Here is a 13,810-nt window from a genome sequence, read left to right on the forward strand (position 1 = left end):
TTTTGTTTTTGTTTCCTTTATATTTATTTTTTTCCTCCCCTCTTAAAATGTATTATGCAGATTGTAACAACATCTCCGTCTTTTTCTAAAGGTCTAAGTTTCTGCATGCTATTGTTAACTGTTTTTGAAACAAGTAAAAAAAAATCTTTTTGGTGAACCGATTCAAACGATTCGAATCACTCAGATGAATCATAACCCCTCAGAACTAAAGGCTAGGAACTATTTATTGAGCTTGTGTTCATCCGGATGATTTCTTGGGAGCACAATCTTAGGGAAATCAGTAGTGTTTTGATATTACAGAAGCAAAGTCGTATCAGGCGTTTATTTATTTATTTTTAAATAATAATGGAGGATCAAGAAATGCAGTTGAAAGTAAAAAGAGGTACCGCTGATAGATTCGAAATCTGTATGCCTATTGATTCGTGTTGGTCAACAATGACTTGCTGTACTTTTGTCTTCATCGTTTTAAAGATTTAATTTACATCATTGCATCTATTAGACTGTTTAATTGTGCGTTTGTCGTCATGCTGGTTTGTTGTGAACTTGAGGGAAATACACTAATGACGTGTTTTGTTTATCTCTGCTGCAGTGACTGATAAATTCACGGAGAGTATGTATGTTTTAGCCAATGAACCGTCAATAGCCCTTTATAGGTTACAAGAACATGTCAGGAGATCCTTGCCAGAGCTCGTGCAACATAAGGTACGTTATTTCAGCACTTTTCTTTGATACTGATTAGCTTTTATTTCTGGGTTACAGAAAGCACATTTGATCAGACACTAGTTCGTTTGACTGAGGTAAAGTTGGTTTTATATTCACATATTCAGACTTTCTCCTTCACAATATCAGTTCAGAAATATTCTCTTTGCTAATTCTAAATTGTTAATTCATATTTGCTGCCAATGACTATCAAATATTGTTCAGTCAAACACATAGTGCTAATGTTGTTTTTAAAAGTCATTCTTGCATGTGATTTCAGACCAAATATTCAAAGTACCATGGTAAATATCAATACACCGTGTCACAAGATGTCACTGAATGAATGTGCGAATATAAAACTAACCATTATCTTTTGAACTATTTCCCCAAATAATTAATCTAATGAAAATTTAGTTAGCAACAAAAAAGTAAATAAAATAACAAATCCTTTTTTAAATTTTGGTATGAGAAACATGCATTTAATTTATTTACTGAAACATTTAGTGAGATTATATATTTTTTATTATGTTAGCTAGATTATTTTGGTGGCATTTTAAATTATATTTACATCTACAATAAATAATACTTAACAGATGTTTGTTTTATTTTGTGTATTTATATTTATGTTAGAGCTAGAAATAATAATACATTATGCAGATGAAACATTTTGTCATCCTGAAAAATCACATAACATGTTACAAACATTTACAACATTTTGTCTCTAAGTTTTTTTTAAATATTGTTAAAATGCAGATTATTATTAGCTTATTAAGATGTCAGCCTGCTATATAACATTATAACATTACCTTGAAGACATTTAAATTAGCAACAAAAATTGGTCAGATAAACAAATCGGTCAGATAAACAAATATTTAAATGACACATTTAAATGTATTGTCTTGTATTTATGTTTGTAATTAGAGTATTGCTTTGGATATAAGAAACAACATGCATTTTTATATGTATTATTATTATTATTATGTATACAGTTGAAGTCAGAATTGTTATTAAAATGCATTTTTCTAAATGTGTTTTATTATTATTATTATTATTATACCTCGGGGATATACATACATGCGTACAAAAATTTTTAAGTAATTTTAGCACACACACACACACACACACACACACACATATATATATATATATATATATATATATATACATATATATATATATATATATATATATATATATATATATATATCTTCATAGTTAAAACCTGATGAGTAAAAGTTTTACTTTAACATCATTTAAATTCATAGACAGACATGCAGAGCTGGGAGGAACAGAGTCAAGGAGCAATTTACACAGTCGAATATGCATGCAGGTAAGATATGCATTACGTGAAGTATCATACTACTGATTTAAATCCCGTAAAACTTCACCATACCTCATGACCGTTTCTCTTTGTTGTTGTTTTTTTCAGTGCGGTTAAAAGTATGACAAACAGTAGTCTCTATTTCAAGAACATAGACGGTCTGCTCCGGCAAGCCATTTCTCTGAAGGAACAGATCAGCAGCTCGCAGGGACGAAGGTTGTAATCGCCGTCCATTTGTTTTTGCGCTTTTATAAAATCACATCATTATTTAATATCTTTCTTTAATTTTTCCTCATTTGCTTCATATTTAATTTGCTCACTTTTCTGTTTTGAAATACGCATGTGGCTTCAGTGCTGTGATTAATCCAAACGAAACACCCGCACACACTTCAGTCACACCTTGAATCATGGAAATCATTTTAACAGGTTAGTTTTGCTTCATCTTTTTAATTTCTTTTTACACCCTGCATGCTGTTTACTTCACTCTTGTTTTTTAAATGAGAGAAGTTGAAATACTAAATTCAGACCAGCTTCTTCCATACCTTTATTTTGCAACTGAAGTAAGACGACAATAATCTTCTGCAGCAATCATGTTACCTTTATGTACAACAAACTTACATGTCATTATAGCAAATAAGAAACAAAGAAAAACAATCGTATAAAGCTACACAGAGTGTTTCAGAAACAATTACACAATATTATTTAGCAATTTATTAGATTTCTTACACGTCTAAGTTTATATTAGGTGTGTAAAAATAGTCCGATTTTGCTCTAAGTATCACATTTTGCACCTTATAAGACAAGAATGTAGCAGACATGCAGCATTACTTACACCTATATATAAATATATGAGAATATAAATAATAGCTAGCTGATGGTACATTGCTAATTTAGATTTTGCCGTCTGTCTCCCTTGTGCTACCTTCTTTTATGTTTATTTGAAGAATGCGATCTAATAATTCTGTTTATTATATTGAGTATGTTATTATTAATAGTGCTGCCTAATGAACGCATTAACGTGGTAAGTTTATTTGAATAAGATTTCAAATGGTAATTTCAAATGTGTAATTTAAACTTACCACTTTATGGCTGAGCATTTTTGTTTAAATGCAAATTAAATTATTCAACATATTTATACATTTCAAACTGCTGTAACAAACTACATTTTTTGGCCTGACTTTGTTCAAAATGACACTGCGACAGTTTGATTTTTAGGTTCACTTGATGTATTTTAGGGCCTTGGAATGGAGACATACTGTATATATTGGAAATTAAGAAGTTGCAATTGTAAAGAAAACATTGAAGATGAAAGATCTAATGTAACAAGGTGGCAATTGTGAGGTTTGAAGTCCTTGTGAAATGAGAAGTTGCAACTGAATTTATTTATTTATTTTAATTAATTAATTTTTTTTACTTGGTGTTTAAATGTTACACTTAAACACAGTTACATTCGGAAACAAAGTCACAATTGCGAGAATCTGATCTTACCATTGGAATATGTACATCTGCAAGAATATCTTGCTAATTTTAATGTAACGTTGTTGGAGAAATCTGCAAGATATAAAGTCACAAATGAGAAACATTAAATTCCTGCAGTGAGGAAAATTTTGCAGTTGTAGGTTTAATGTAACAATGTGACATTATGAGATACAGTCCTCAGCATATACAAGTACACCCTTTTAAATCCATATGTTTAATAAGCGAGACAATATTTGTGCAATTACAGTTGAAATCAGAAATATTTAACTCCCTTTGAAATTTGTTTCTTTTTTAAATATTTCCCAAATGATGTTTAACAGGGCAAGGATATTTTTACAGTATGTCTGATAATTTTTTTTCTTTTAGAGAAAGTCTTATTTGTTTTGTTTTGGCTAGAATAAAAGCAGTTTTTACTTTTTTAAAAACCATTAAGGTCAAAATTATTAGCCCCTTTAAGGTATTTTTTTTATAGTCTACAGAACAAATCATCATTATACAATAACTTAATAATTACCCTAACCTGCCTAGTTAACCTTATTAACCTAGTTTAAATGTCACTTTAAGCTTTAAAGGAGTGTCTTGAAAAGTATCTAGTCAATTATTATTTACTGTCATCATGGCAAAGATAAAATAAATCAGTTATTAGAAATGAGTTATTAAAACTATTATGTTTAGAAATGTGTTGAAAAAATCTTCTCTCCGTTAAACAGAAATTGGGGAAAAATGAACAAGGGGCTAATAATTCAGGGGGTTTAATAATTTAGATTTCAACTGTACATTAGATTAGTCAGTACTGAAGCCAAATCTGGAGCTTATCTAACAAAATAACTTACGATAACAGTGGAAAATGTATATATTATATATTACACCCAAATTTATATATTATAGAAAAATATATACAAATTTGAAAAAGAGTGAAATCAAGAGAAGAAAAATATTTAGTTGAAATTTTGTACATTGCATTTATTTCATTTTATTATATATTTTTTTGCAATATTTAGCTTGAATTTAAATGTATTATCTTTCAGTTTCTAAATATGAATATAAATTTTTTATTAAATATTAAAATATATCCGTTTAATAAATCCGTTTCATTTAAATGCACCAAAATACATTGCTATGTTCACTGAGAAATGGATAAAAATACTCATTTTCAAAATGGAGTGTACTCAATTATGCTGAGCACTGTATGAAGTCACAATTGTGGGATTTAGTCACACAAGCCACAAATAGAAAAAAATGTCAATTTGCAGCTGTGAAGAAAGTATTGCTATTAGGAGCTTTAAAATAACATTGTAACATGACAGTTTGATAAGTCACAATTTCAAAATGTCAAGTCAAACGTTGCGATTATAAAGTTATGATTAAAATATCACAACTGATACTCACATTGCGACATTCAAAACTTAAAAATATAGGTTGCAACTACAAATGTTTCAGTCACACTTTATTTTAAGCTACATATTTCAATATTAATAAACCATTAATTACGAGTTTATTTGTACGTTTATTTAAATGAGATTTAAAATGGCAATTTTAAATTTATCATTTAAACTTGCTCATTTATGGCTGAGTATCTTTGTTTAAAAGCTAATTTTATTACTCTGTATATACATTACAGATTGCACAACAAAGTTCATTTTTGGCCTGAGTTTGTTCAAAATGTCATCACAAAAGTTAGATTTTTAGGTTTATTAGATGTGTATCAGGGCCTTGAATAGGGGATGTACTGTACAAACTGATCATTGGAAATTAAGAAATTGCCATTGTAAGAAAAACATCAGAGTTGCAAGATGTATGTAACATTGTATTGTAACAGTAACATGAGGTGGCAATTATGAGGTTTGAAGTTCTTGTGAAATGAGAAGTTGCAACTGAATTGGAAATATAACATTTTTTAACTTGATGTTTAATGTAACACTTTAACACAAAGTTACATTTGGAAACAAAGTCACAATTACAAGATGTGATGTTTCAACTGGAATATATATATAAACTGAAACTGCAAGAATATTTTTGCTAACTTGAATGTAACTTTGTAGGAGACAAAATAACAAATTGAAAAAAAAGTCAGAAATGATAAATATTAAATTGCTGCAGTGAGGAAAATATTGCACTTGTTAAGTTCAATGTAACAATGTCACATTATGAGACCTGAAGTCACTTTGGAGATTTAGTTACACAAGCTGTAAAGAAAAGTATTACTATTAGGAGCTTTAAAATAACATTGTAACCAGATAATTCGATAAGAGTCACAATTTCAAAATGTCAAGTACTCCAATATCACAACTGATACTCGCATTGTGACATTCAAAACTTAAAAATATTAGTTGCAACTAAAAATGTTTTGGTCACACTTTATTTTAAGCTACACTTTTCACTTTTAATAAACTATTAATTACGAGCTTATTTGTAAGTTTAATTGAATAAGATTTAAAATGGCAATTTCAAATGTATCATTTAAACTTACTCCTTTATGGCTGCGCAACTTTGTTTATATGCAAGTTAAATGACATATTTCATATTTATACATTTCAAACTGCTGTAACAAACTTCATTTTTGGCCTAATTTTGTTCAATATGACGTTACAACAGTTTGAGTTTTAGGTTTATTTGATGTAGAGTTGGAATTATTAGTCAGAATTATCAACCAAAGTGAACGAGTTATAGTATAATGAGGGTTTGTTCTGTAGACTATCGGGGGGGAAAATTGCTTAAAGGGGCTAATAATTTTGACCTTAAAATGTTTTTTTTTTAAATTTAAAAACTGCTTTTATGCTAGCCAAAATTAAACAAATAAGACTTTCTCCAGAAGAACAAATATTATCAGACATACTGTGAACATTTCCTTGCTCTGTTAAACATCATTTGGGAAATATTTAAAAAAGAAAAAGAAATTAAAATGGGTAGCTAATAATTCTGACTTTAACTGTATTTCAGGGCTTAAAAATTGGGACATACTGTACAAACTGATCATTGGAAATGATAAAGTTGCAATTGTAAGAAAAATATCAGAGTTGCAAGATGTATGTAACATTGTAATGTAACATCTGGTGACAATTGTGAGTTTTAAAGTTGTAACTTTTTTAACTGGATGTTAAATTTCAAACTTTAACACAGTTACATTTGGAAACAAAGTCAATTGTGAGAATCTGATGTTACAATTGGAATATATAAAGCTGCAACTGCAACAATATCTTGCTAATTTGAATGTATTGTTGTAGGAGGCAAAATCACAACTACAAGATTAAAAGTCATAAATATTAATGCTGTGAAGAAAATATTGCACTTTTTAGGTTTAATGTAACAATGTCACATTATGAGATATGAAGTCACAATTGCAAGATTTAGTCACACAAGCCACAAATACAAAATATCAATCTGCAGCTGTGAAGCAAGTACTGCTATAAGGAGCTTTGAGATAACATTGTAACATCACATCATTTAATGAAGTCACAAGTTCTGAATGTCAAGTCAAACGTAGCGATTATAAAGTTATGAGTGAAATATCACAACTGATACTCACATTGCGACATTCAAAAATTTAGTTGCAACTACAAATGTTTTGGTCACTTTATTTTAAGCTACATTTTTTACTATTAATAAACCATTAATTACGACTTTTGCCTCAAACTCCTAATTTGCTCCTTATTAACAAGAATTGAGTAGAATAATAGATGTAGTATAATATCATACAGAATGTCTACTGTACACGTGCTAATAAACAGCCAATATCTTAATAATAAACAGGTAGTAAGACACTCGCTTATTGTGAAACTGAAGTGTTACCAATATACAGTTGAAGTCAGAATTATTAGCCCCCCTTTGAATTTACTTCTTTTTTTAAATATTTCCTAAATGATGTTTAACAGGGCGAGGAAATTTTTACAGTATTTCTGATAATATTTTTTTTCTGGCGAAAGTCTTTATTTCGGCTAGAATAAAAGCAGTTTTTAATTTTTAAAAAAACATTTTAAAAACAAAATTATTAGCCCCTTTAACCTGATTTTTTTTTCCGATTGTCTACAGAATAAACCATCATTATACAATTGCCTATTTACCCTAACCTGCCTAGTTAACCTAATTAACCTGGTTAAGCCTTTAAATGTCACTGTAAGCTGTATAAAAGTGTCTTAAAAATATCTAGTAAAATATAATTTACTGTCATCGTGGCAAAGATAAAATAAATCAGTTATCAGAGATTAATTATTAAAATTATTATGTTTAGAAATGTGTTTAAAAAAATCTCTCTGTTAAACAGAAATTGGGGAAACATAAACAGGGGGGCCAATAAATCAGAGTGGATAATAATTCTGACTTCAACTGTATTTTACTCTTGAAGCAGAAATGGTTCTTTTGATACAAAAAGAAACAAATGATATTAAAAGTGACACTATCTTTTGTTATCAAGTTTGTAAGGATGGATTTCAGACTTTCTTTAAGTGTTTTAGTTGCCTAATAATGCTGCATGCCTCTACATACATGAATATCATTTTAAATCAGGCACGTTATATTGCATCTTGACACCAAAGTGAACGCATTACCACTCATACTAAAGTTGAATCTTTAATCGTGGCTTTACGAGCGAGCACCGATCTCATCTCGCTGTTCACCCCGTTCCAGGGTTTGGCCTGAGCGTGAAATAGGCCAGACTCTGTTGAAAGTGTCCGATGGGTTCGTCCGCTTCCACTGCATCCGTCTTTATCGCTAGAGTGAGCCTGAGGCCCGTTGGATGTTGAATATTGTGATTTGGGTTCCATGTGAGCGGGGTTGATGAAATGGCTTGGTAGGTTGGCTAAGCTGTGTTGCCTTCGTGGATTTTCCATAATGCTTAGATTGGACGTTCGGATTTGCTCTGGGTTGTTGTGGTACATGGTGTGGAGATGATCAGTGCGGTAGTGTTTGGCTGCACGTGCTGCCCTTATTAAAGAGTGAATGATGATAAGTAGCAGGACGAGAACTCCGGAGGACAGCACACAAACACTGGCTATACCAGTTTCCACTTCAAACACCAGTACCATGTAAATAGACATGGCTGTGAAGGGGGAAAGAGAAATATATGACTTGTGAATGATCAATTTATGTACTGTTTTTCACAGAAAAAGAGCTTTGGATCATGGTATGCATAAGGATGGAGGAGAAAAACACAGCTCTGGGATGTGAAAATATGCACTGATGAAAGCCTGGATGAATCTGTGTGCCATTATCACTTGGTGCCACTGACTTTTATGGTTGATAGTCTACAGTATGGAAGCCCATTTTTCACCTCAAGATTACAAAATAAAAGTCATTTTGACATTAAAATATGAAACAAATTTGACATTTGTGAGATTTATTGTAACATGTTAACATGAAGTCACATTATTTAAAATATAATGTCATAATTGTGAGATTTACAGTCTCATTGTAACATGAAATCATAATATTTAATGTCATAATTGTGAGATTTTTAGTTGGTTAACTTTATTTGTCCTTTATTTTGGCATATATATATATATATATATATATATATATATATATATATATATATATATATATATATATATATATATATATATATATATATATATATATATATATATTTAATCATTTAAAAACATGGAACCCCTACTCTAAATAAATATCTATTCCTACTAGTCATCAACTGGTACTGAAAGAGGAGGAATTTAAAAACTTAATTGCTTGGGGTATAAATGATAACTTTTTCCTATTTCTTACACACCTGGTAATGCAATATCGATGACCTGATCATAACATTTGGAAGGTGTTTGATGAAGCATGTCTCTCATCATTGACAATCATGATAGCCTTATTTAGTTCTCTTTCTTTATATGTACGATCAATGCTCTTTAGTTTTATTCCCAACAACTTACTGGCTGTTATCTTCCCCAGTGACCTCAGAAGGGCCTCAGAAGAATTTCCATACCAACAGATCGCACAAAATGTTGCAATACTTTCAATAAATGCACTGTAAAACATGTTCAACAATGTGTTGTCAACATTAAAAGATTTTGTTTAAGAAGTATGTTCTCTGTTGAAACTCTCCTTACACAATCAGTCCATACATCCCACCCAAATATTTATAATTTGTTACTAACTGAATTTGTTCCCAGTTAATTATTGTGGGATGAGTTTTTGCTTTGTGTTTTCGGTGTGTTTAGCGGAAGGTTTGAATTTTCACACCAGTCAAAAAAAGTCAAGAACAAGGGCGTGTTCTTCCTCCTCTGCATTTAAAAGGCTCACCCTAGCGATATCATCTGCATCCATTACCATATATCTGTTTTTAATTGAACTTATACAAGAATTTGTATATAAAGTAAATAATAACAGAGATAAAACACAACCCTGGGGAGCTCCAACTGAAGCATGCATTTTATCTGAAAGAAAACCTCCCTTAACCTGTTGGATTCTGGAGCTAAGAAAATTGGTCACCCAGGCAATCATTTTGTTGTCTAATAAAAATTATATATATTTTTTGTCTGACTATAACATGAATTCACATTATTTATTATACAGGGTGGGCTATATTATATGGACACACCTTAATAAAACTTATTGGGAATTTCACAAGAAAAACAATGGTGTGCTTGGGTTTTAACTTAACGTTATTATTTCATGAGTTATTTTCAAGCCCCCTCACATATACTAATGTGCCACAAACAGGACATTAATATCAGCAACCATTGCCATTTTTTAAGGTGTATCCATATAAATGGATTATATTATTTAATATATAATGTCATAATCGTGAAATTTACAGTCTTATTGTTACATGAAGTCACTTTATGAAATGTAATCATAATTGCGAGATTTGACATCAATTTTCTAGGACAGTATTGAAATAGTGTCATTTAATGTAATATTTTAACTATCACAGAATATTATATGGGTGACACAGTGTGCTGTAGGTAGTGCTGTCGCCTCACAGCAAGAAGGTCGCTGGTTTGAGCCTCGGCTGGGTCAGCTGAAATTTCTGTGTGAAGTTTGCATGTTCTCCCCGTGTTTGAGTGGGTTTCCTCTGGGTGCTCTAGTTTCCCCAATAAGTCCAAAGACATGCGGTACAGGTGAATTCGGTAAGCTAAAATTGTCCTTCGTGTATATGTGTGAATGAGAGTGTATGTGTTTCCCAGAGATGGGTTGCAACTGGAAGGGCATCCGCTGCGTAAAACATGCTGGTTATGTTGGCAGTTCATTCCGCTGTGGCGACCCCAGATTAATAAGGGGGATTAAGCCGAAAAGAAAATGAATTAATGAAAGAATATTAAGTCACAGCTGTGGGATTCCAAATTGCTAACTTTAAAGTTACTGCAATAAAAATATTGCAGTTGTGAAACTGGATGTGTCGTGTTATGAGATACAAAGTCACCTTATAAAATATAAATATACAATTGTGAGATTTAAGTTTATTACATTAAAGTTGCATATTAAGTCAGATGTTAATATGTATTAAATATGCTAAATGTATTACAATTGGGATAGATGTATTTGCATATTTAAGGACAATAACAAATACAAAATGTAATGCATCACTAACAGTGTCAACTTAGGAGATATGAAGTCACACTAAGATTTACAATCTCAAATCGAAGATATAAAGTTGCTGCTGCAAATGAAAAAAATGTAACTGCAAAATTGTATTTGACAAAATATAAAAAGTGCCACATTCTCAGATTTAAAAATGGCAACTGCAGCATTTAAAGTCGCATCGTAAGAGTTAATGTTACAATCAACAACTGTAAAGTTGTAAATTCAAGGAAAATGTTATCAGGTATAATGTAACAAAATGCTATTAATAATATACATTTCCAGCTGCAAGGAAGATATCAAAATCGTAGGTAATAAAGTGACATATAAAATGACAATTTGGATATGAAATCTCAATGACTTTTACTTTTTGACTTTGATTACTAAATGGGCTTCCAGTGATACAAAAGTGAAAAAGATGACATCTGATGTAAAAGATGTAAGGATCAATATTTTATAAGCTGGTTTGGGTGTTTTGTTACAGTTTGTTAATATGTTTGCATTGTGAATCTACATAAGGATGGTGTAACACTATAAATGTGTATATTGTAAATATAATTAAAGGTTTTAAGCACATTTAGTGTCATTGTGTGGTTTCGGTGTTGGACTGAGTACTTACCAGCTAAATAAACTGAAACTCCTAGGCAAAACAGGCCGATGGTGACATGCCGGACGGCCCTGCTATCCATCAGAAACCAATCGGCCCTTAGGATATAAAGAAAAAGTGAGGATGAACTTACAGCAGGGCCTAAATTTGCAAAACAAATTGACATATTTCAAAATCACGCAAGAATTGTAAGACCACCTGAAACAATGAGTCATGCTGTTCTGTTTCCCAACGCTCAATGAGGAATTTTAAAATCCACTAAATATCAGTTATGTTAAATACAGTGGCACCAAAATATATTTGAAAACTTGAGCCACTTTACATTCCTTAATAAGAAAATTTCCTGAATTTATTAAAGGTACAAGCAAGAGGCTGAAATTATGCCCTTTTTCGGTTCCCTAAAGTATATGTGAGTAAAAAATTCTTCAAATAACCTTTTCCCCCTATCTAATATCTAAAGACCTTTTGTGGAATGCAAAGGTTGAATGAATGTTACAAGATTTTTCATTAAGACATCAATGCTAATAAAGAACATTTAAGGTAATTTTTATTAGATGCAATTCAATTACTTTTAAGGTAACACCACTGTGATGTGTCCATAGTAAATGTGACTAACCAGTCGTCCAGTCATAACACTTTTGGGGATTGTTTTGGCTTTGAAAGGCGTCCTTTCATATAAAAGTTACACTTATTTGTTCGACGTTCCACGTCTAGTTTAACGTTATTTGCATATTAGATGTCTACACAAGCATTGTAATCGATTACCTTTGCGTATCTGGTTCTCCTCGGCATATTTCAGTAGCAAAATAGCTGTGGAGCAAACAAACAACAACTGAGCTCAAGTTTAGAGTCAGAGACAAGGCTGAGAGGACCGTGGAAACAGGCAGTAACACCGCAGTGATGTCTTTTGGCACGAAAGTTGGCGAATCTTTGATAACAGCCTGTTGAGTTTGGAGCTGGAAGATCAAAATGACGGATAACACGGCCATTATCGAAGACAAAATCCCTAAAAACGCGAGTATCACGAGAGAACGCTGACTGTAGGAATGCGTCATGTCCGACAGTGAACAAGTGTCCGTTTTACTATATAAACAAAGGGCGAAATCCGCAATAGTCCATCAAAAATCTATATTTTCCCCAGTTTTCAGGGAAAAGCAGCGATGCGCGAGACGCTGCTCTGGAATGCGCGTGCTCTCGTGCCGCTGTTGTTCAGGCTGGGCATGTGATCCACTTTAAATCCCCAGATTAAAAACTTTTTCATGCAACAATGGGCTTTTTATTTGGATTTTTATTTACATAAGCAGCAGCTTACTCGTCCTAGACTTGTTTGGCTATTGAATTGATAGAAGTTCTCTCTCAGGGAATGTGCTTGACTATGACAAGCATGTTCTTTTAGTTAGTGCATGCAACAGGTGTACAGCCTGTTTATTACTATGTTGTTGTTGTTGTTAATTTATTTTAACGACTATGTTATTAATTATCACGTATTAAAATACTTTAACAATTTTTAAAACATTATCATCATGTAACTTATGACTGACAAACGTTTATAATTGTTTTATTTTATGTACACTGTAAAAAAATTCTGGTTGCCTTATTTTTTAGCTAAATCAAATTAACCTTGTGAGTGCATTGAACTCATATTATGTTAAACTGACTTAAAACAGCTTGTGTAACTTATAAAATTAAGTTAGAACATGATTTACTTGGTTTAATAAGTTACAATGACCTTAAAACATGCTGTCATGACTAATTGGTTATATAATGTTTAACAGTGTAGGCATATGCAACAGCCTACATAATCACATACAAAAATGTGTGTTAAATATAATACTAATAAATAAAATATAACTTCATGAAACAACGTACATTTATTTCTATATGGTGGATTCTAAAATTCTGTTAACTTTAACCAATATGAATGAACTTATAGCTATTTCTAGATTTATTTAAAAAAAACTTTGACTATTCAATTAAACAATTAAAATAAAAATAAAACCATTTTTGTTTGAAATATAATAAGCAGGACAAAAATAGTTATATATGAAGAGTTCAAATGCAAAAACGGTCTGACAATTCCATTACAAATGAAAAATTTTCTTAGCCTCCTTTGTTTATGTTGTGGTATCACTTTAAAGACCATGACAATGACCACAAAAGGAAAATTACTGAACCAACAG

The 13,810-nt window shown here is 31.3% G+C and overlaps 2 protein-coding genes across 3 annotated transcripts; one reads left to right on the forward strand and one right to left on the reverse strand.

Annotated features, from left to right (window-relative positions):
- Window positions 1–253: 253 nt before the first annotated feature.
- Window positions 254–9,522, forward strand: borcs8 (BLOC-1 related complex subunit 8). 2 transcript variants are annotated; one of them, NM_001098247.2, is made up of 6 exons: window positions 304–382; window positions 590–702; window positions 1,965–2,029; window positions 2,129–2,236; window positions 2,373–2,446; window positions 8,599–8,702. In NM_001098247.2, the coding sequence occupies exons 1-5, from the start codon at window positions 346–348 to the stop codon at window positions 2,422–2,424; spliced, it is 375 nt and encodes a 124-aa protein (NP_001091717.1). In that variant the 5' UTR covers window positions 304–345; the 3' UTR covers window positions 2,425–2,446; window positions 8,599–8,702. The 2 variants fall into 2 exon arrangements, with proteins under 2 accessions (XP_005170514.1, NP_001091717.1); XM_005170457.6 differs by lacking the exon at window positions 2,373–2,446 and having other exon boundaries at window positions 254–382; window positions 8,599–9,522.
- On the reverse strand, window positions 6,763–12,850 carry tmem221 (transmembrane protein 221). The gene is made up of 3 exons (XM_003201039.6): window positions 12,396–12,850; window positions 11,643–11,728; window positions 6,763–8,534 (listed from the first exon to the last, which is right to left on the reverse strand). The coding sequence occupies exons 1-3, from the start codon at window positions 12,683–12,685 to the stop codon at window positions 8,047–8,049; spliced, it is 864 nt and encodes a 287-aa protein (XP_003201087.1). The 5' UTR covers window positions 12,686–12,850; the 3' UTR covers window positions 6,763–8,046.
- Window positions 12,851–13,810: the final 960 nt, after the last annotated feature.

The sequence above is a fragment of the Danio rerio genome, chromosome 22 (genome assembly GCF_049306965.1).
Source record: "Danio rerio strain Tuebingen ecotype United States chromosome 22, GRCz12tu, whole genome shotgun sequence".
Lineage (NCBI taxonomy): Eukaryota > Metazoa > Chordata > Actinopteri > Cypriniformes > Danionidae > Danio > Danio rerio.